Genomic DNA, 24,581 nt, shown 5'->3' on the forward strand with positions numbered 1-24,581 from the left:
AAGTGAATCTCTTTGAAGTAAAGGCTTTTGGATCGGTGCTTTACTTTGCCTGGTAAATATGATTCCCTTAAGGCAATCTTGGGAATTCACTCCTCCCCTTCCGGGGTCTGGACCTTTTCGGAGGGGCCCCTTTCCTCTGAAATCTGGGAATTGAGACTTGGGCAGTGTCCAGTTCCCTGTTTCAGAAAGCAGTGTGGTCTTGTTGGGAGTTAGGACACGTGGGGTTCTAATTCCTAGCTCCATTACTGACTTGCTGGTTGATCTTAGGTGTCATTTAAGCTTTCTCGGCCCCAGTTTCCTCATTTGTAAAATGGAGGTAATGAAACCGGCCTCTTGCTAGCTCTCAGGAGTGTCGTGGGGATAAAGTGAGATAATTGCTTTGGCAAAATGAAAGTGTGATGCAAAATGCATTACTCTCCACCCCATCACTCTCCCAAACTCCTGTATGATCGGGCATGTTCTAACTTAGTTTTCTTGGCTGTTTTCCCAAGCCTTTCAATGAGACAGTGTGTAATTGAAGGATTTGGAAGCACAAAGTTGGGTACATTGACAACACCTCTCTCTGAAATGTGGGAATTTTCATAAAATGAAGTAGGCATAAACTGACAATTGTCAGGAAAGGAGTGTGTAAAGCAGCAAACATTAGCCATAATTACTTAGAGGAGAATAATAGCATGATTACAAGACAAATTAGCTTTTTAAAAATTAAAATTTGAACTCCCTAAAGAGAGAGATAATGAAGTTGCCAAACTTGATCATCTCCAACTTTCTCTTTATGGAAGAAAGAATTCTTTGTAGAGTAAATGTCTCGCTACTGTAACTTTTGACTTCTTTCCACATAGTCGGTATTTAAAAACTTTTCTCATTTCCAGCTTCCTTGTTAGACAACCGAAATAAACTATCCCTTGCTATTTTGAAACTCCTAAAGTTCTTTTTCCTGTGTTTCCTTGGAGGTAAGCGACCTCTTATCCAGACTATTTTCACTCAGCCATAGGTAACTTTGCCAAAGACTCAGACAGTGGTCTCAGTGTACAAACACACATCCTGGTTAACCACAGGGTGCAGTGCTTGTGAGGAAATTAAATTGAGAATGATTTTCAAAAGTCTGAAGATCTTTGTGATCTACTGCTTCCTTTTTCACCGCCTTTGCATCTGTGGATTTTGATTATTATTAACACTTATTAAGTGCATTGAACGAGGGCTTGCAGATAATACCAAGTTGAGAAGCTGTGTGGTCTGATGGAAAGAGTACATTGCTGGGAGTCAGGAGATCTGGGTTCTAATCGTGACTCCACCTGCCTAATGTGGGACCTGGGGAAAGTCACTTCTCAGTGCCTCAGTTTCCTCATTTGTAAAATGAGAATTAAATATCTCAGACTCTGAGCCCCATGTGGGACAGGGACTGAGTGTATTTTATCTACTCCAGCACTTGGTATAGTGTTTGACATATAGGAAGCCCGTAAAAAATGCCACAAATATACTTATCTGATTACATTGTCTCTCTCCCAGGACTTAGTACAGTGCTTGGCACATAATTAGCAGTTACCAAATGCCACAATTTTTTTTTACTATTATTGCCACTCTGTCCTTTGATTCTAAGATTTTTTTCTCTACAAACATACTTTGGACATTTCTCTTTCTCCCCCTCCAGCACAACTCATAAACAGGCAAACTTTGCAAAATGAGTATATTCTCACTCGAAAAAAGAGGTTTAAAATTTGAGGGGTAGTGGTGGTGGAGAAGTAGGAGGAGGAGGAGGGAAAAGGAGGAGTGGTAATTGCTATTAATTATTGAAGCAGCTGTGGTGAAGCCTTCAGAGGAATGGGCAAAGCTTCTTACCTCTCACTAAATTCCACTTGGTAATACCATTGATTGAGTCGAGTCCTGGGGATGACGTCTGGCAATTTTAGATGAGGATTATGTCTTTTTTTTACCACAATTATACTTTCCCAAGTGCTAAATATAGTGGCTTTGCACACAGGATGACAACATTAAATAACCACAATAAATAACCGCAGTAAATACTGGTCAAGCTCTTAGCATCTCTGAATGTCTCTAAGCAGCTAAATCAATCATCAATCAGTTGTATTTATTGAGAGCTTACCTTTTTTCTTTCTTTTAGGGTATTTCTGAAGCACCTCCTGTGTGCCAGGCACTGTACAAAGCACTGGATTAAAATCAAGCTAATCAGATTGGACAGAGTCCATGCCCCATATGGGGCTCACAGTCTTAATCCCCATTTTACAGATGAGGTAACTGAGGCCCAGAGAAGTTTAGTGACTTGCCTGGGATCACATAGCAGACAAGTGTTGGAATTGGGATTAGAACCCAGGTCCTTTAAACTCCCAAGCCCATCCTCTATGCACTAGGCCACGCTGCTACCGATTCTGATTACGGTGTACAGAGCACTGTAATAAGCACTTGGGAGAGTACAATATAAGCAGTTATAATTCGTTTTTGCATGTACTGTGCTATTTTTGAATATATTTTTATAATCTTATTTATGCTTGACCTGCCTCTCCTTTGTAACCTGAAAACTCCTTGAGGGCAGAGACCATGTTTTCTCTTTCGTTTGTAACATGCCCAGATCCAGGGCAGGCCTCGGGCCCAATTTAAAGTTGATAATCCTACGGATAAAAATGCACCAGGTTAGAGTGAAGTCCTTTTCTCCAGACGTTCCTATAGTCGCTCATCAATATATCAGTTTTGGAAAGTCCCTGTAAAAATGAGAAGTTCTCAGAAGGTTCTAGCAGCTTCTCCAGTAACCAAGCTCGTGAGAAGAGGAAATGAAAATGAGAGGGAGAAGGAAGGGCACTTGAACAAAGCCTCGGTTTTCCATCCCCTTAGCCTAGGCAATTCGACTTGGCTTTCCCCTTTTAGCAATTCAGAAAAGCCACTGGCTCCTCATTCAATCCCTAATAAATCAATCATATTTATTGATTTCTCTGTGCAGGGTGCTGTACTAAGCACCTGCTTCACTGTTACTGTCAGTTTATCCTTTTAATTCCTCGAGCAATCCATCAGTGTTATCTTAGTGCTTAGTTTATTTTATGGTACTTGTTAAGCTCTTACTATGTTCCAGGCACTGTGAAAGTGCTGGAGTAGATACAAGCTAATTAGGTTGAACACAGTATATGTTCCATGTGGGGCTTAGAGTTTTAATCCCCATTTTACAGATTAGGGTAATGACATGCCCAAGGTCACACCACAGATGAGTGGTGGAGCTGGGATTAGAACTCAGGTCCTTCTAGCGTCCAGGACCGTGCTCTGTCCACTAGGCAACAGTGCTTCTTCTGCTTATTGTTTGCATATCACAAAGTGCTTGGGAGAGTACAATACAAAAGTGTTGGTAGACATGAATCCTGCCTTCAAAAAGCTTGCAACCTAGCTGCGAGACAGGAATGGAAATAAATGACAGGTATGGAAAGCAACAGATATTAAGGACATATAAATAGGGGCAGTGAGGTGAGTAAGCATTTAGGGGTTACAGACTTGAGTGCATAGGTGATGCAATAGGGAAGGAAAATAGGGGCAGGATTAGTCAGAGAAGACTTCCTGGGAGAGATGAACAGCCATCCTTTCCTTTGAGAAGAAAACCATGAGTCCCCTTTTCTTTCACAGAAAAAAAAAACTGGATTAGTCCCTTATGTGATCTGTATATGAGATGTTCTATGTGTATATGTGAGTATAATCAGTAGATATACTAATGCTTATATATACTCTCCCTCTCTGTCTCACAAACACACACACACACACTCATATTACTGCCTGTAATGATGTATATGGTTGTATTTGATTATTTATAGCATTCTGGATAAGGGGGGTTGAACTTCCATTCTGCTCTGAATGAGTCCAGGAATAATTCTCTCCTTTCATGTCCCATCTTCACCCAGATAAGTCACCCTAACAAACTGATGGGCAGGGAATGTGTTTATCAACTCTGTTGTATTGTACTCTCCCAAACGCTTAGTGTAGTGGCAAAGAAGCGTGCTCTATTGGAAAGAGCATGGAACTGGGAGTCAGAGTACCTGGGTTCTAACCATCATCATCAATCGTATTTATTGAGCGCTTACTATGTGCAGAGCACTGTAATCCCAGCTCTGCCTAAAGCTTGTTGTGTGACCTTGGTCAAGTCCTTTAATTTCTCTATGCCTCAATTCCCCTTTTCTCCCTCCTACTGAGACTGCTAAGCCCCATGAGGGACAGGGACTATGTCCAAGCTAATTCACTTGTATCTATTCCAATGCTTAGAACAGTTTCGGACACCTAAGAAATGCTTAACAAATACCATAAAATAAATAAATGAGCCATTGTTTGGATGAAGGGGCAGGGAGCTGCCATCCCATTTCCTCTGCTGTAGCCACTGAGGGGGACAGATGCTCAGAAGTAGGGGTGCACATGTGCTCCACAGAGGACAGGAGGGTGCAAATTTGGTCTAGGGCCCTCCTGGATTTCCACCATCTCAAGCCTATGATAGATTTAATCAGTTCCGAAAATAATGAAAAATATGCCATTTCCTGTAACCTCTAAAGCCAACTGCGCATACTTCTGTCTTGCCTTAGTTGGATCGAGCAAGCCCCCGGCGCTGAAGTACATATCCATAATTTATTTTAATGTCTGTCTCCCTCCGCAGGCTCTAAGCTTCTTGTGGACAGGGATCATGTCTACCAACTCTGTTGTATTGTACTCTCCCAAGAGCATAGTACAGTGCTCTGCGCACAGTAGATGCTCAGTGAATATCATTGAATGAATGAGTGCAAGAGATTCTTTCCCAGTGAAACTCATACTCATGGATGCAGTGTCACCAGTTATTTTGGCAGTTATGGCAGTTATTTTTTTTTATGGTGTTTGTTAAATGCTTACCACATGCCAGGCACTGTTCTAAGTGCTGGGGTTGAGACAAAATAATCGGATTGGAAACCATCTATCTCCCACATGGGGCTCACAGTCCTAATCCCCATTTTACAGATGAGGTAACTGAGGTACAGAGCAGTTAAGTGACTTGTCCAATGTCACAAAGCAGATAAATGGCAGAACCAGGACTAGAACACTGGTCCTTCTGAATCCCAGGCCTGTGCACTATCCACCTATCCATTAGGGCAGGCTGATTCTTCGAATTGCAGAAGAACTGTACTCTTATGGCTTTATTGCGACAAAGTTCAAGCGGAAGGTACCATCCCTGCCCTCCGGCTCGCCCCAGTCCTTAATATACATATATATGTATACACATACATGTATAAATATATATATTAGTGTTTTGCCTCATAAGGGTGGAGCTTGGAAACGGGTATTATGTATCTGGCTACTAGCCCCTTGGGGTGCATACGTGTGTGGATGCTTTTTATTTGGGGTGCTGTTTGGGCTGCTGGATTTTTGGCTCTAGTACTTCAGGAGGCTTTGCTCTGTGGGCTGATCAGATAAAAACCCCTTTCATAGGAAACCAAATGCTGTACCTCACTGATGGGCTATCAGTGACCTCGTAGGCCTCCACTGAAGGGCAGAACCTTTTAAGGGTCACTAGCAGGGCAGTATGGGGAAAAAAATTACATGTAAAACATGCCCTGTACTACACAATCTCTGGAATGCACAATTTGTAGCCCAGAGGTACTTACTACGAATAAATACAAAAGAAAAGAGCCCTTAGAATTCTGAAAAAAAATTGTATTGTCATTATCATGAGATGTTATTGCCAAAGTTTTAACCACTTAGGCACGTCAACAAATACTAATGCTTGTCCATCAGCCCATAGGACTTATCACATTCTCTTGCGCTCTTTGGGTTCTTGGCAATAATTAGGCTCAGCCCCTGTTCTTGTCCTCAGGGAGCTTATAGACTAATCACATCATGGCCTAGTGGAAAGAACCTGGGCCCGGGAGTAAGGAGATCTGGCTTCTAATCCTGGCTCTGCCATCAGTCTGCTGTGTGACCTTGGTCAAGTCACTTTTCTGTGCCATAGTTTCCTCCTCCGTAAAAAGGGGATTCAATACTTGGTCTCCGTCTCCCATAGACTGTGAGCTCCTTTGGCATGGGGTCTGCCTCTGAACGAATTGTATTGCATCCACTCCAGTACTTGGCACGTCGTAAGTGCTTAATACATACCGCAATTATCATTGACCTGGAGAAGTCTGCCCAGTTACTTCCTCTTCATGAACCTTAGGGTAAATGAGAAAAATATCTTCTCCTTTCCTCCTTACCTTGGGATTGTGATCAGAGAAACGAGGTCTCACGTGAGCATTGAGCTCTTGGGAAGAAATAAGCTAAGGAATAATAAAGAATGATCCCAACTATTACAGCTGATCCAGTAAAGCGAAGTTACCTATTTATTTTCCAACCCGTCTTTTCAGCTCTCAACATTTCCCATGCAAGATGAATCAGTTTCCACCAAAGAGTCCCCTGCCGCCTCTGTCTTCGGAACCGTACCCTGCAGATAGCTTATCGATGGAGGACTTTTGGACAGAAGTGGAGAACATCAAACAGAGCAATGAGTCAGAACAGGAGGAGGGCAGCATTATGGAAGCAAAACTCCCCGAGGGTAAGTAAACATCTAGAATAGTCCTTGGCATGAAGAAAAGAGGTCAGGCTGTGTTTCGGTTTAGCCCGAGTAGGATCTTGCCTGGAGAAATTCATTTTAGAAAACAATGTGGGAGAATGGATGCGTTGGTCCAGGTCATTACCTGATTGAGTTGAGCCATCAGGATGAAATATTTTTGTTTCATGTTAGTCAACCCGATCTCTAGCATGCCATGCTGGGGCAGGGCTAGAGTGGGGGCAGATCTGGTGACATTTATGGAAGCGGGATATACATCCATGGAACGTATGAGTCTTTTAAAAATAATTTTCTTTTTCAAATAATAATTTGATGTGCCAGTTGCTTTAGCCTCTGAGTCCTTTAGAGTAGTTGATCTTGAATCCCTGTCACTTCATTTATTCATTCAATCGTATTTATTGAGCGCTTACTGTGTGCAGAGCACTGTACTAAGCGCTTGGGAGAGTACGAGTCAGCAACATATAGATACGATCCCTACCCAACAACAGGCTCACAGTCTAGAAGGGAAAGACAGACAACAAAACATGTGGACAGGTGTCAAGTCATCAGAATAAATAGAAATAAAGCTAGATGCACATCATTCACAAAATAAATAGAATAGTAAATATGTACAAGTAAAATAAATAGAGTAATAAATCTGTACAAACATATATACAGGTGCTGTGGGGAGGGGAAGGAGGTAGGGCCGGAGGGATGGGGAGGAGGAGAGAAAAAAGGGGGCTCAGTCTGGGATGCCTCCTGGAGGAGGTGAGCTCTCAGTAGGCAGCTCTCATTTCCCACAGACACACACACCCACACAAACAATTGAGATTGTGCTGTCTCAGTCAATCAGTGGTATTTATTGAGTGCTTATGTGTCCAGAGCACTGTACTGAGCACTCAGAAGAGCACAGTATAAGAGTTGGTGGATACGTTCCCTGCCCACAGCAAGCTTACAGTCTAGAGGGGGAAACAGGCATTAATATCAATAAATTAAAGCTATACATCAAGCTGTCTTGCTCTGTCTGGCTGTTTCTGCCTGGCTGTTTCTGTTTCTGTCTGGCTGTTGGTTTCTGGCTCTGTTTCTGACTGCCTGGCTGTTTCTGTCTGGCTGTCCATCTCTCTTAAACCTTTATTAAAGAAACGTGCTTCGTCCTCCCTCAGAGGGAGCAGGAGTGAAGATTTTCCATAGTTTTTGAAAAAACAGAACTTCCCCCTCTCCCCTATTTACAAGAAGGAATATTGAGTCACCGATCCCGGGGGTCTGTTCTGATGAAGTTAGAAATTGGGTGTAAATTACAGTCAGATTTCAGAACACTCGTCCACAGCCCATGAAGACCACCACATGGCATTACGACATCTTGCCAAACTGCTTTTCTTGGACACAAAAAATCCTTAGTAATTACGTAGATCATTAATTTTATTGCCAGCAGCACAAATTTGCACTTCAGAGCTTAACCTGATTTTTCATAGCCATTATGGTGTGGGCAGGAAGAAACCTTGATGTGAAATGGAGACAAAGAGTCACAAAACTACCTAGCAGATAAACAACAAAGTGAACAGATCTGAAAACGTTAATTAAGAAAGAGCTCCCAGTTATGGAAAATGTTGGTGAGATGATTACATTCCAATTCCTATTTTAGTCATTACGTTTCCTAAAATTGTGACATCGATATTTTCCCCTTATAACTTTCGTGCAGGTGCTGGTGAAAATTTAAGCTTGGCATAAGGAAATCTTAAGGGGATCAAAATCAGGGCTTGGGACATAGAAATGAATGGACCCAGCTACCTCAAATAGGGAGTCGATATTATGATGAAGTTAAAAAACTTCACTTCTGCCTGCAGTTGTGCTCTTGAAAGAGTAAGTGGGAAGTCAGGAGAACAGATCAACAATTGTGAGGAGAATTTTCCAAGAACAGAGGCAAGTTTTCTAGGTTAAGTTTTGTCCTAAACCAGCAAGTCTTCTTTGTACAGAATTTTCAGGCCACTGCCAAACAACACTAGGCAAATTTATGATTCATTTTTCACGTGTGGTGAAACCTGGAGCCAGAACAAGAAAAACTGCCCCTGGAAGTCTGGCTGGGAAGGCAATAGTCTCAGCAGGAGCCTAGGTTTGGGAGTTTGTCATCAATTCCCTTCTCCAACTAAAAGAAACAGCTAGACCAAAGTGAATGTCCTACTTTCGAGCAAAAAATTGACTTTAAAAAATGTTCTGTTGGAAAAGAATTTAGGAAAAAAAAGTCTCTGATTTCTGTTGTGTTGATTAAAACCTGAAAACTAAAATGCAGCAGTTACCAGCGCAACCAACACAAAAGGCACATGTGTGTTTGTGTGGGAAAATGTCTTCAGGCATTACAGCTTTTAATCTATGGGACACCCCTTTAAAATTGCTGTGGAATAGAGCACTAATCTTTTCTCTAAAGCACACAACAAATGTATTTAATGATTGTGGATAGTCACCTAACAGCATCAAACTCCCCAGAGGGCAGAGCACTGAATTTGTGTGTGTGTGTGTGTGTGTGTGTGTGTGTGTGTGTGTGTGTGTGTGTGTGTTGCTTTTCTTCATCAAGCATCTGGTGTGGGCGTGAAATTTTTCAAAAAAAAAATCTGACCATGAATATGGAGTGGCTTAGAGAAGGGGACTCTCAAGAGCTGGATAGAATTGTCCCTGAGAGTATTAAAAAATTCCAGTCACAACTTTGCTGGCTCTGTAGCACAATTTGTGGTATGAGGAATGGCATCCTTAGGAGACAAACAGACACACACACACACACACATGCACACCCTTCTTTGGAGAACTTTGCAAAACCTATATAATAGCCGAGCGTGTTCCTGCATTGACTCAGCCCCACAGCACTTATATCCATATCCGTAATTTATTTCTGTTCATGTCTGTTTCCCCCTGTAGACTGTATACTCATTGAGGACAGGGAATGTGTCTGTTTATTGTTATATTGTACTCTCCCTAGCGCTTAATGTAGTGCTCCTCACACAGTAAGTGCTCAATAAATACGATGGAATGAATGAATGAAAGCTGTCTCCTGACAGCTCCAGAGCTATTGCATTCCCCTACTAGGTCCCTATAAACACTGGCCCAGCTTCCTGACTATGGGACTCAGTCACAGGAGGTGAGAAGGAGTGAGGCCGAATGTTTAAAATAAAAATACCAAGCAAAAAGGGATCCAGTGCTGTGTAATGTAATTGTAGTATTTGTTAAGTACTTAGTGTGTGCCAAGAACTGCACTAAGTGCTGGGGTGAATACAAGCAATTTGGGTTGGACACAGACCCTATCCCATGTGGGGCTAATAGTCTCAATCCCCATTTTACAGACGAGGTAACCGAGGCACTTGGTAGTTAAGTGGCTTGCCCACGGTCATGTAGCGGACAAGTGGCAGAGCCTGGATTAGAACTCATGACCTTCCGACTTCCACGCCCGTGCTCTATTCGCTACACCTCGCTGCTCTTCGGGGGGCTCACTGGATCACTGGGGTCCACCTCCGTTATTCCACAGAAGGGGAGGCGGAGGCGGAGTGGCTGCAGGACGCGGGACTGTCCAATCTCCTCGGTGATCCCACGTCGGACAGTGATAACATCGTGCTCCTGTCCACCCTGACCAAGACCCAGGCCGCCGCCGTGCAACGTCGACTGGACACCTACACGCGGTCGATCCGCAAGAAGAACAAGCAGCCAGTGCGGGACGTCCGAGACATATTTGGATCTGTGGATTCTGAGGTGACTACGCTACTTTTTTTATGGTTCTACAAAATCTGTGGCCTAAGCTATTCATTCATTCATTCAATCGTACTTATTGAGCACTTACTGTATGCAGAACTCTGTACTAAGCGCTTGGGAAGTAGAAGTCGGCAACATATAGAGATGGTCCCTACCCAATAACGGGCTCACAGTCTAGAAGGGGAAGACAGACAACGAAACAAAACATGTAGACAGGTGTCAAAATCGTCAGAACAAATAGAATTAAAGCTCTATGCACATCATTAACAAAATAAATAGAATAGTAAATATGTACAAGGAAAATAGAGTAATAAATCTGTACAAATATATACAAGTGCTGTGGGGAGGGGAAGGAGGTAGGGCGGGGGGAATGGGGAAGAGGAGAAGAAAAAGGGGGCTCAGATTGGAAAGGCCTCCTGGAGGAGGTGAGCTCTCAGTAGGGCTTTGTTTGTAACTGGCATCTTGAATTTCATTCCAAGACTTTCGTACAGATTTTTTCTGAATTGAAAAGAAGCTTCCTAAGGTTTGGATTATTTTTAATGGTATTTGTTAAGCACTTACATTGTGCCAGGCACTGTACTAAGCGATGGGGTAGATATAAGATAATCAGGTTGGACACAGGCCGTGTCCCACTTGGGGTTCACAATCATAATCTCCGTTTTACAGATGAGGAAACTGAGGCACATTCATTCACTCAATCGTATTGAATGCTTACTGTATGCAAAGTACTGTACTAAGCACTTGGGAGACTGTAGTATAACAATAAATAGGCACAATCCCTGCCCACAGTGAGCTAGAGAAGTTGCGACCTGCCTGAGGTCACAGAGCAAGCAAATGGCGGAGTCAGAATTAGAACCCAGGTCCTCTGACTCACAAACCTGTGCTTTTTCAACTACGCCATGCTGCTTCTCTTATTTTGTTTGTATCCAAAACACTGTGTGTTTGGACCCCGAGTCCAGAGGGCAGGGAGCACTGGCCAGTTCCTCTTACCTCTTTAGGGCTCGTTCAACATCACTCCAGATAACGACATTTTTGCAACAACTTTCAGTTTCCTCCAGAGAGTTCAGAATGCTAAGCAGACGTTATGTCATGAATCCCCTGCCTTTGGGAGGTATTTGGGTGAGAGCCTTATCTTGCCAATGGGGAAATCGAGGTAGTGAGTTGCCCAATGCAGCAGGCAGGGGTGACAAGCAGGGCACATTGAGCAGGGCACATTCTAGGATTTCTTGATTATGTACGAGATGTTTGGAGAGTCACATTCATTTCTTTTTTAAAATGGCATTTGTTAAGGGCTTACTTTATGCCAGGCACTGTACTAAACACGGGGATAGATATAAGCTAATCAGGTTGGGCTCACAGGTTTAATCCCCATTTTACAGATGAGGTGACTGAGGCCCAGAGAAGTTAAGTGACTTGATCACACAGCAGACAAGTGACAGAGTTGAGATGATTTAGTGAAAAGACCACGGGTCTTGAAGCCAGAGCGTGGCTCAGTGGAAAGAGCATGGGCTTGGGTGTTAGGGATCATGGGTTCTAATCCCGGCTCTGCCAATTGTCAGCTGTGTGACTTTGGGCAAGTCATTTAACTTCTCTGTGCCTCAGTTACCTCATCTGTGAAATGAGGATTAAGGCTGTGAGCCCCACTGTGGGACAACCTGGTCATCTTGTATAATAATAATGGCATTTATTAAGGGCTAACTATGTGCAAAGCACTGTTCTAAATGCTAGGGAGGTTACAAGGTGATCAGGTTGCCCCACGGGGGGCTCACAGTCTTAATCCCCATTTTACAGATGAGGTAACTGAGGCCCAGAGAAGTTAAGTGACTTGCCCAAAGTCACACAGCTAACAACTGGTGGAGCCGGGATTTGAACCCATGATCTCTGACTCCAAAGCCCGTGCTCTTTCCACTGAGCCATGCTGGTTCTATGTATCCTCCCCAGTGCTTAGAACAGTGCTTTGCACATAGTAAGCGCTTAACAAATGCCATTATTTCAAGCGCTTAGGGCAGTGCTCCGCACACAGTAAGGGCTCAATAAATACGATTGAATGAATGAATGAATTAATGCACTGTACTTTCCCAAGCACTTAGTACAGTGCTCTGAACACAGTAAGCACTCAATAAACACCACTGAATGATTGAATCCTGGCTTTCCCCTTGCCTGCTGTGTGTGAACCTGGGCAAGTTACTTCTCTTTTCCTCAGTTTCTTCAGCTGTAAAAATGGGATTCAATACCTGTTCTCCCTTCTACTTGACGGTGACCCCCTTGTGGCACAGGGACCGTGTCTGGCGTGATTAATTTGTAACTATTTCAGCATTTTGAACAGCAATAAGCACTTAACAACTAAGATAACAAATAACCCCCGCCTAATACCATGCTGTTTTCACTATGCCACATTACCCTTTTAGGGAGGCAGGGTGATCTACTGGAAAAAATCTGGATCTGTAAATTGGGCAACCAGAGATCTTGTTCTGATTGAACCACTGACCTGCTGTGTGTAGCCCCAGGTAGGTCACTTACTCTCCTTAGGCCTCAGTTTTCTCATCTGTAGAATGAGAATATTAATGCCTTCTTTTCTCCCAGGAACGTTGGAAGGATAAATGAGATCACTGAGTGAGGCAACTCCAGACAAATGAAAGTACTGTACCAATTCAAAGTATTCATAGTAACTGGAATAGTCAGTCAAATGTATTTATTGAGCACTTACTGTGTGCAGGGCACTGTACTAAGTGCTTGGGGGAAAGTACACTGTAACAGACTCATTCCCTCGCAGTCTAGAGGCCTAGAATCTAGGGACTTACAGTCTACAATCTAGTCTTTATTTCAGCTTTAATATGGATGACCTGAGAAGGGTGGTCACAGTAGCAGGGTGCGGGGCTGGGGTTTGGAGCAGGTGGAAAAACTCTGAATTGTTGCTGGCCAAGCTGGTGCCCATGCGTACATCCGTGTTCCTTGAACAGGCTTGCAGCCGGGACTGGTAAAACACGGTTCCAAAATCAATAGACAGATGTGTACAGGGTCATCCCTGTTAATTTTCCTGTCTAACGTTCCCTCTGCTTTGGCCAGATTTGAGTGAAAAGAAGCATCCCCCTTTTCCAGGCTTATAATAATAATTGTGGTTTTTAAATGTCTACTATGAGCCAAGCACTGTATTAAGTGCTGGGGCTTCTGTGTTTCATCACTAGTAGATAAGACTCCTGTTACGACTGGTATCCTGCCAGGGTTTAGAAACCAACTGGGAGGTTCTATGGATGCAAGATGGCCCAGTCGCTTGTGAGCTCTGTACCCACGTTTCAAATTTCTGCTCTTACTTGCCACTGTCTGCCAGTTGGTGATTGGTGGTGATGGGTTTGAATTCCAGTGTGAGGTGGGATCCAGCTCACTGAGATGCCGGAGTCTTGCTTAGTACTGAGGAAATGTGATGAAAGAGAGAGAACGAACACACACAAGGTAGAGTGAACAGATTCCATCTCTGTATTTGTCACGTGCCACCTCAGTCTTTCCCACGCCAATCCTTACTTGACTCGGCTGCCCGAGTAATTGTTCTGGAAAATCATTTAGTCCACGGCTCCCCACTTCTCAAAAACCGTCACATTAAATGGAAACTCCTTCCCATCGGCTTTAAAGTACCCAGTCAGCTTTCCCCGTCCTATCTTACCTCCACACACTTTGCTCCTCTAACACCCACCTACTCACTGAACTCTGACTTTCCACCAACCCCTCTCCCATGTCCTCCCTCTGGCCTGGAACTCTCTCCCCCTTCATATATGGCAAGCCACTACTCTTTCCACCTTCGAATACCTGTGAAAATCACATCTCCTTCAAGAGGCCTTCCACAACTAGTCTGCATTTCCCCTTCTCCCTCTCCATTCTGCACTGCCTATGCCCGTGGATCTGTGCCCTTTTAAACACTTGATATTCACCGTACCCTCAATCCCACAGCGTTTTGTGTACATATCTGTAATTTATTTATGTTGTTTTTCTCTTCCTCTAGGGTGTGAATGAACTGTGGGCACGGAAAGTGTCTACCAACTCGTATTGTACTCATCCAAGGGCTTAGCACAGTGCTCTGCATGCAGTAAAAACTCAATAAATACCACTGATTGAGATACTTAAATTACAGATAAGGGGAATATTGACATTAATGATGTGTAATAGCTTAGACAGCTAGCACAGAAATGATTTTCTGGATTTTGTGGAAGAACAACATTTTTATATGGTTCCTCTAAGTGTCCATAGCATCATTGGTGGAGACAAAATATTGGCCCCTCATGGACAACTAGTTTGATCAATTGATGGTATTTTTTGAGGGCTTACTATGTGCAGAGCACTGTATTAAGTGCTTGGGAGAGTTACAATATGTTTTTATATCTTTTTGGCACAAGTCATACTTGAGGGTCTGAAATGCATCAAGGGTTTTTATGGTATTTAAGTGCTTACTTAGTTTCAAACACCTTTCTAAGCACTCATTTAGATTCAAGATAATCAGTGCTTTGCACATAGTAAGCGCTTAACAAATGCCATTATTATTATTATTATTATTATTATTATTATAATCAGGATGGACAGTACCACCTGGGGCTTTCATTCTAAATAGGAGGGAGAAGAGGTATTCTCATTTTACAGTTGAGGAAACTGAGGCAAAGGTTTTTCTGAAAAGAGAAAGCCTTTTTTTTAGTGGTATTTGGTAAGTACTTATTATGTGCCAGACAACTTTATTAGACACTGGAGTAGATGCAAGATAATCAGGTTGGATACAGTCCAGATTCCACATGGGGCTCACAGTCTTGTTCCCTCATTTTACAGCCAGGATAAATGAGGCACAGAGAAGTGAAGTGACTTGACCAAGGTCATACAGCAGATGAGTGGCAGAGCTAGGATTAGAACCCAGGTCCTCTGATTCCCAGGCCCATGCTCTCTCCCTTAGGCCCTGCTGCTTCCTGGCATGAGCTGTAAACTCCTCCGTGAGATCATAAACTCCTCAAGGTCAGAGATCATATCTACCAATGCTTTCATATTATAGTTTCCCATTTGCTGAGTTTGGTACTCTGCAAATAGTAAGTGCTCAATAAATCCTACCAACTGATGGGGTGTTTTTTTCTGTGTGACCATCTCCTTGGGATTACCCCTGGGTTGTCCTGGAAGGAGCTGGGCTGTTGGTAGCCCTGAGGACTCCCCCAGAACCTTCCAGGGATTGGGGAGGGGAGGAAGGATGCAGGGCTTGGGATGTGAAAACTGGGAAAAAACCAGAAGCCCAAACTATTGTTGTCCGTCAAACGTGCTGCTGCCTGGGTTACTGGGGTGTGTCTGGAGATAGGACTAATTCCAGAAGTAGTGATGTGATCCGTGTGGCACAATTCCCACTAATATAAGTTTAGACTAGTGGAAAGAGGTCGGGCCTGAGTGTTGGAAGGCCTGGGTTCTAATCCAGCTCTGGAACTTGTCTGCTGTGTGACCTTGGGGAAGTCACTTAACTTCTCGACACCTCTGTTACTTCATCTGGAGAATGGGGATTAATAGTTGTGCCCCATGTGGAACAGGGACTGTGTCCAGCCTGCGCTTAGTACAATGCCATTTAAAAAAAAAAAACAAACAAAAGCAAAAAACCAACAACAAAATGGGTTTCTTCCCTTCAGAAAACTTTGGACCCATGTGGATGTGGCCTACATTGGGAAACTTTTAGTTGCTTTGTATAAATCTACCTGGCCCAAGTATCAATTGGAGGCCACCCCAACCGATGTTTTTAAATACTTAAGTGGAGAATCATATTTGGCGTAAGATATGCCAGAGATACACCAGAGAAGCAGCATGACTCAGTGGAAAGAGCACGGGCTTTGGAGTCAGAGGTCATGCGTTCAAATCCTGGCTCCGCCAATTGTCAGCTGTGTGACTTTGGGCAAGTCACTTCACTTCTCTGGGCCTCAGTTACCTCATCTGTAAAATGGGGATTAAGACTGTGAGCCCCCCATGGGGCAACCTGATCACCTTTTAACCTCCCCAGCATTTAGAACAGTGCTTTGCACATGGTAAGCACTTAATAAATGCCATTATTGTTATTATTATTATTATACCATTCTGCACCGTGATATTTGGAGTTGAGGTGATCTCAGATACTGTATCCATGTATCTTCTTCCCACTTCTTGTATTTGTTGTTAATAATGCTTACCATTGGTGTAATTCAGTTTTCATTCTCCCATTGCTTGAATTTTTGTTTGTTTTCCCTGTTCCTGGGCCCCTTTATCACTCTGAGAGCAACTCCTGGGAGTCTGAACTACCCTTCTTAGTACTGAGTGGAAAAGATAACCCTTGCAAGATATATCTACATTGCAGTATTTGTTGAACCCCTATCAGTCAATCATCCAGTGGTACTATTGAGCACTTACTGTGTGCAAAGCACTAACTAAGCACTTGGGTGAGGAAAATATACCAGAGTTAGTAGGTAGGTTCCCTGCTTTGTGCAGAGCACTATGGCCAGTATTTGGGAGCCATCCAGATGAAGTAATAGATATATCTGTCCTTGAGGAGTTTATACTTTTATGAAGGAGAGAGTAATAAATTGACAAACATAATCAAAATGATTGTGTTTTTTGTTGAGCACTTACTGCTTTACTGTGCCCTGGGGTAGAGACAAGTAAATCAGGTTGGACAGAGTCCCTTTCCCACAGTCTAAGGGGAGGGAAAGCAGGTATTTAATCTTCATTTGGCAGATGAGGGAACTGAGGCACAGAAAAGTCAAGTGAGTTGCCCAAGGTTGCCCAGCAGGCAAATGGAGGATCTGGGATTAGATTAAGATCTATTAGGTCTATTTGAAATAGATCCAAGTAAGTCACCAAGTGACTAATAACGAAATAGGTCAACCCATAAGTGCAGAGGTGGCTGATAGGATGGTCTGACAGGGAAGTGAGGTGACCAGTCAGAGAATGGGGAGAAAGCCATTCAGCTGTAGCCTGGTGGATAGAGCACAGGCCTGGGAGTTGGAGAACCTGGGTTCTAATTCCAGTTCTGTCACGTACCTGCTGTTTGACCGTGGGTAAGTTACTTAACGTCTCTGTTCCTCAATTGCCTCATCAGTAAAAATGGGAATTCTACTCCCTCCTAATTAGACAGAAACTAACTGGGGGAAACGGACAGGGACTGCCCAACCTGTTTAACTTGGATCGTTCCCAGTGCTACTATAGTGCTTTGCACGTAGTCAGCGCTTAGTACCATATAATAATTATAATAATAATGATGGCATTTGTTAAGCGCTCACTGTGTGCGAAGCACTGTTCTAAGCACTGGGGAGGATACAAGGGGAGCACGCTGTCCCATGTAGGGCTCACAGTCTTAATCCCTATTTTACAGATGAGGTAACTGAGGCTCAGAGAAGTCACGTGACTTGCCCAAGGTCACGGGGGAGCAGGGATTAGAACCCATAACCTCTGACTCCCAAGCCCACTGAGCCACGCCACTTCTGCTTCTCTAATAATTAACCATATTGTTAATTATTGTCATTATTATTACTTCCAAGGACCAGAGCAGAAATCCCATTCTCCCCATTCTTGTTAGGAATCTCCCCAAGAAGGAGACTCATTCATTCTGGGTCCCAGGTTCAGTGCTGTGTTGCTACATCGTCAGCTCTGCTCTCATGTGGCTAGAGAGAAGTCAGTCCATCAATCATATTTACTGAGCACTGAGCGGAGCACTATACTAAGCGCTTGGTAAAATACACTATAACAATAAACAGACTCATTCTCTTCCCACAAGAAGCTTACAGTCTAGAGGGTCCTGGGTCCAGAAGTCCAAGGTCCAGGACCCTGGCCCAGTGTGATGATCAGTTTTTATTTTTTTGGGTCATACCAGTTGAAACACCCCTCTTAGGGTCGCACCTGCAGGGTTTTCAGTACTCTACCAGTCTCGGCTGTGGGAAGGAGAGACAGGCAGAGGCCTACCCATTCCATTCCTAGCTTGGGCAGTGGCTAGCGTGTGGAAGGCAATCCACTACAAGTCAAAACTCACCCATGCTGGGCAGCAGCAGCATGGGAGAGAGTCGAGGGTGGAGACGCGAGTTTACTGCGCGGAAGGCGGCCGTGGTAAACCACTTCCACATTTTTACCAAGGGAACTCTATGGATACAGTAGCAGAACGATTGCAGGTGAACAGCGGGGCGTTCTGGGAGAGATGGGCCCTGGTGTCACTGTGAGAAACGACTCAACGGCATAAGACAAGGCCAGTTAAAACTAGTGGGAAGGGACAACCCAAAACTATCCCTTTGGGTCTGTTTGTGTTTATTCCTATGGCATCCTATACCTCCCAGATCAAGCAAGCACCTGGCTTCCGTGGTTGTTCTGGGGCCCAGGGCTGGGTCTCAGAACAGAGAAAGAGAGGAACAGATTAGGGTTCATTAATCTACTCGACTGAAGTTGTTGGCAGGGCTCACGGGGATTCCGATGATCTCAAAGGCACGAATTCGGTGATGAGGATTAGGGTCTGGGTGCTGTGGGAGTGGAAATGAAACGGTAAATATTGGTGGAGTGAGGTCTCCCCGGGGACCGAAAGCATCACAGTAACCGGTCGTTGGCAGTTTCAGCCCTGCGGGGTGTTCAGCTGATGACCAAATCTGTCCAAAGATTCTGAGTTGCATCTTCCTTAATTCATTTAATATGAGGCCTGCTGTAGATTAAATGGAGGATGCTGTCCTTTATACCAGGTGAAAGGAAAGAAAAAGACTGACTTGCATGTGTAGGGGAGAGGCAGAAGGAAATTCTTTCTCAATCCCTCCCTGTCACCCCTTCATTCTCTCTCCCTCTCTCTTTTTTCTCTATTTCTCCCTGTTTTTTCTCTCTCCACCTCCCTTCTTCCTCTTTTTCTTTTTCTCTTCCTCCCTTTTCTGTCTGTCTCACTCATCTGCCTCTCTCTTCCTCCCTATTTCTCTCTCCCTCTTAAATTTGGAACGTGGTTTTCCAAGCGCTTAATGCTGTAGAATTCAGCATTTCAATGAAATAATAATAAAGCATATGTGGTATTTGACCAGCACGTACTTTGTGGCAAGCATTGTACTTGAGCCTGGGGCAGATACAGGATAAAAACGATAGGCCCCAATCCCTGTCCTGTGTGGGGCTCACAACCTAAAGGGGTGGGAGAATATTTTATCCCCATTTTTACAGGTGAGGAAACTGTGGCATAGACAAATGAAGTGACTTGCTCAGGGTCATTCATTCATTGTCGTATTTATTGAGCACTTACTGTGTGCAGAGCACTGTACTAAGCGCTTGGGAAGTACAAGTTGGCAACATATACAGACGGTCCCTACCCAACAACGGGCTCACAGTCTAGAAGGGTCAGACATCAGGCAGGTGGCAGAGCCAGGATTAAAACTCAGGAGTCCTGTCCCCCAGGCCTGTGCCCTGTTTAAACTAGAATGAAGAGAGTTCTAGGCTTTCATTCCTGGATGAGCCAAGACAGACCCATCTGCCCTAGTACCCTGTGCCTCGGTCAATCGTATTTATTGAGCACTTACTGTGTGCAAAGCTGTGTGCTAAGCACTTGGGAGAGTACAATCAATCAATCGTATATATTGAGCACTTACTGTGTGCAGAGCACTGTACTAAGTGCTTGGGAAGTACAAGTTGGCAACATATAGAGACGGTCCCTACCCAACAGTGGGCTTACAGTCTAGAAGGGGGAGACAGAGAACAAAACAAAACGTATTAACAAAATAAAATAAATAGAATAGATATGTACAAGTAAAATAAATAAATAAATAGAGTAATAAATACGTACAAACATATATACATATATACAGGTGCTGTGGGGAAGGGAAGGAGGTAAGGCAGGGGGGATGGAGAGGGGGAGGTACAACATAACAGACAAATTCGACCCAGGCAGTGATGCCCCTTCATGTCTTTTAGCACGACCGGAGATGCCTGTCTACCATGCAGTGAGGGTAGGGAGAGAGCTAGTGCCTTGAATCAAATTCCAGAATGACCAGCAAAGGCATAATTAGATTACAGTGTCAGTAGCTGATTGTAACACAAATCCTGTCTCTGAATGTCCCGCTCACTTAAGAGTTTTAAATGGAGTAGTCGTAGGGCTCTGGGAAAAACTCCCGTCATCTGGGTATGTGTTTTAGTTGTGATGGAGTTAAATATGATATTATAGAGATGAAACGACCTCAAGAGGTGATCTGGTCCAGTCCCCTGCCTCTGAGCAGATTGTGAGAGCCTAATCCCTCTGGAACAAGAGAGCGGACTTTCTGTTTTAAGAAAGCCCTGGCAATGAGGAGTCCACAAGCTCTCTCAGCAACCTGTTGTAGGTGTTGTTGTTGTTGTCTTATGCTGTTGTCGTGTCTGACCCATAGCGACGCCACTGACACATCTCTCCCAGAAAGCTCAACTTCCACCTGCAATTGTTCTAGTAGTGGATCCATAGAGTTTTCTTGGTAAAAATATGGAAATGGTTTACCACTGCCTCCTTCCATGCAGTAAAAAAGTCTCTGCCCTTGACTCTCTCCCTTTCCGCTGCTGCCCGACACAGGTGAGTTTTGACTTGTAGCAGATCTCTTTCTTCTCACTAGCCACTGCCCAAGCTAGGAATGAAATGGTTATGCCTTCGCTTGACTCTCCATCCCGTAGCCATGACTTGTAGAGTACTGGAAACTCTCCAGGTGCAACCCTGAGGGAGTTGTAGGTGTAATAACGCTCAGAAAGATTTAGCGGACCTAACGTCCTCTTGCTGTGATATTAGCCTTTTTCCTTGTGTTATAGTCAGCGCTCTCCCCATGTTATCCTTCAACCTTTTCTCTCCCGAACTAAATGACCCACTTTCTTTTACTCTTCCCACCCATAAACCCCTTGATCATGTTAAATGCTGTTTCGTAGAGTCTCCAAGTTCTCCATCATGCTTTATTTAAAATGCAGCGATTCAAACTGAATCCACTGGTCTGTGTTGGTTTGACTGACACAGAGTAGGGCAGGACATATTATTCTTGGCTCTCTTCTGTCTTATTCCCATTAGTACATGCCAGGAAGATTTGCTTTTTCAAAGCAAACCCACGTGCCTTCTGAAGTACCAAGGGCTAGGATTGTGTTTCTAACTCTGTTGTACTCTCCCAAGTGCTTAGTTTAGTGCTGTGCACCAGGAGACACTCAGTCAGGCTAATGAATGACCAGTGAAATACCTTGCAACTGATTAACTTGTATCTACCCCAGTGCTTGAAAAAGTGCTTAACACATAGTACGTGCTTAACTTCTTTTAAAAAAATCTTCAGAGAAAATATAACACCTGACCTTGTCAGATAATGTGCAAACAAAGATGCACTTAAAGCATTTCTTTTTCTCCTGAGATTTTAGAAACAGGTGGGAGGGAAGATCTGTCTCTAAATCTCATTGGGACCTGCAGTTTAAGAAGAATTCTCAAGTCACAGGAAACAGGCATTTCAAGGACTGGATGATTGGAGCAGTAAGAGATCAGTTGCCAAGAAAGGAATGAGTGAAAGTCTGATAGCAGTGTGGGGATGCCATCCCTGCCTTATGTGTTGCTTTGCCCTTCTGGACTATGTCCAGCAATCTTATCTCAGAACTTGATCTTGCTGAACTTTGGTTATGAAAGAGCGATACGAAAGAGTGAGCTTTCTCACTCCTCTAGAGTAAAACTCCTCTGGGTTTTACTTTGTTTCTGTTAACAGTGCCATGGAAGCGTGCTGTTATTGCAGAACTCTCCGCTCTCACATTTCCTGTACGGCCAATTGGCCTGACCTGAATAAATGCAAAGAACTGTGTGTGATTTGGGCCAACGAAATATCACTGTATGCTGAAGTTGGCAGAAATGTACTAGTAAATTCAATTGTGGGAACTTCTGGTAAGGTGATTTTCTTATTTATTCCCTAACCAGTATGGTTTTTTTAAAAACATTTTTGGAGCTGAAATGGAGCATTAATACAGTCAGAAAAAAAATATTCTCAGAACAGTAGGTGATGGTTGGATGCATTGAAGGCACATCTCCAAGAGGCCTTCCCAGACTAAGCCCCATTTTTCCTCATCTTCCACTCCCTTCTGTGTCACCCTCACCCTGATTTTACTCCCTTTGCTCTTCCCTCCCCTCCAGCCCCACAGCACTTATGTATATATCTGTATTTTATTTATTTGTATTGATGTCTCTCCACCACCCCCCGAGACTGAGCTCATTGTGGGCAGGGATTGTCAGTGTTCATTGTTTTATTGTAATTTCCCCGGTGCTTAGTACAGTGCTCTGCACACAGTAAGCACTTAAAAAATCAATCAATCAATCGTATTTATTGAGCGCTTACTGTGTGCAGAGCACTGTACTAAGCGCTTGGGAAGTACAAGTTGGCAACATATAGAGACAGTCCCTACCCAACAGTGGGCTCACAGTCTAAATTAAATAAGATTTAATGAGTGAATGAATGCATCAATCCTGAGGTGAGATTATGACATGTTTACCTTCAGCCAAAGAAAGCGTGCTTAGTTTAATTGCTGGTTTGAACCAGAGGAAAACAAATATTGACCCTTAAGTCTAACAGTATGAGTTTGTATCTGCCTTTTGGGGGTAAAGCTGGCTTATCTAAGAAACCTCTCTAGCATGTGGATTTTATGTGTTGCAGCTTCTTCCTGCCCATCCCTTCATGTTTCTCAAATTCTTGAAAATGACTCTTTTCCCCATCAATCCAAACACTGCCCGCCTGACCTTCTCTATCTGCTTCTTATTCACTGAGTGGAGACACCCCCTGCCCCCTACTCCCATCTCTGGTAAATCTAGAATGATCTGTCTCTTATTTTCATGCAGGAGACATTGCCAGAGAGAGAAGATTTGGATGTGAAGCTGATACGGGAGAAACCAAGGTCTTCAAACACCCCAAAGTGTAAGGAGGGCTTTCTGTTCTCTGAAAACACACTCTGCTTTCAAGTTGTTGTTCTGTGTACACAACCTTAGGGGCAGAGAAAATGTCTACCAACTCTGCCATACTGGGCTCTCCCATATACTTAGTACAGTGCTCCGCACACAGTAAGTGCTCAATAAAGATCATTGATTGTGTTTTGGGATTCAAAGGGAGAGAGGTCTCATTCTGTCTCATTTTGTTGCAGTAGAGATGCTTGTCTGGTGAGGGGGCAGGCAGTAGGGAGAGAAATGAGCTTGTCAAGCGGCTGGGTGTCAATATAAATTGGATTGTCCTCTGGTTTCCCATTCCCTATCCTTGATCAGTGTTTGAGTCAGACGCCCTGGGTTCTAATCCTGTCTCTGCTATATACCTGTCGTGTGACCTTGGGCAAGTAACTGTGCAAATGGGGATTCTATTCCTCTTCTCATTCTTGTTTAGATGATCCCCAAGTGGGAGCTGATTATCTTGTATCTATCCCAGCACAGCGCTTGACGTATAGTAAGTGCTTAAGAAGTACCGCAATTATAGTTATTATTATTTCCCATCTGTGTTTTAAGAGTCCTTCTTTATTGATCCTGAATCCAGAACCCGCTTCTCTTAGCTCAGTAAGCAAAAAGAGAACAGTCATTCTGCTGTAACCATTTGCCCTGAGGGGGTCTTTGGGTATTTCCAGACTGTATGAACCTGGAGTGGCTGTGACCCGTTCCCTGACAAGAGGACCTAAGTCCCACTTCCTTCCCTGTCACCTCTTCGCCAGAACAACCTCCGCCGCTCTATGGGGAATAACTGTGGCCTGATCCATTTTGTGCGGTCTTGCAAGAGACAGTGTCGTGCCTTTGGCCGTGACCGCCATTCGCAACTTCCCCATTAGGGAATGAGGAAGGGGGAGAGGAAGCTTCAGCTGTCCTCCCTGCTCTTCTCAGTGACCCACCTGTTCTGGGAAAGCTCCCCTAGCCAGAAGCCATCGTGGAGTCATCGGTCCCAGGCACGCTTCGTCAGAAGCAGTGTGGGCTGGCGGTTAGTGCAAGGATCTGAGAGTCGGAAGGACCAGGTTTCTAACGCCTGCTCTGCCACTCGTCTGCTGGACGAGCTTGGGCAAATCACTTCACTTCTATGTGCATCCGGTACCTCACCTGTAAAATGGGGATTAAGACTGTGAGCCGCATGTGAGCTGCGGAGAAGCAGCGTGTCTCAGTGGAAAGAGTCAGAGGTCATGGGTTCAAATCCCGGCTCCACCAACTGTCAGCTGTGTGACTTTGGGCAAGTCACTTCATTTCTCTGGGCCTCAGTTACCTCATCTGTAAAGGGGATTAAGACTGTGAGCCCCCTGTGGGACAACCTGATCACTTTGTAACTTCCCCAGCACTTAGAACAGTGCTTTGCACATAGTAAGTGCTTAATAAAAGCCGTCATTATTATTATTATTATTATGTAGGACATGGACT

At 44.0% G+C, this 24,581-nt stretch overlaps 1 protein-coding gene across 1 annotated transcript in view; it reads left to right on the forward strand.

Moving 5' to 3' along the window:
- ARHGAP40 (Rho GTPase activating protein 40) overlaps positions 1-24,581 on the forward strand; it is a 70,754-nt gene that overhangs the window by 13,696 nt on the left and 32,477 nt on the right. The window contains exons 2-4 of the mRNA XM_038750533.1: positions 6,345-6,532; positions 10,038-10,258; positions 23,043-23,118. Coding sequence (XP_038606461.1) covers positions 6,345-6,532; positions 10,038-10,258; positions 23,043-23,118 — 485 coding nt within the window. The remainder of the gene's footprint in view (positions 1-6,344; positions 6,533-10,037; positions 10,259-23,042; positions 23,119-24,581) is intronic.

This window comes from Tachyglossus aculeatus, chromosome 8 (genome assembly GCF_015852505.1).
Source record: "Tachyglossus aculeatus isolate mTacAcu1 chromosome 8, mTacAcu1.pri, whole genome shotgun sequence".
Classification (NCBI taxonomy): Eukaryota; Metazoa; Chordata; class Mammalia; order Monotremata; family Tachyglossidae; genus Tachyglossus; species Tachyglossus aculeatus.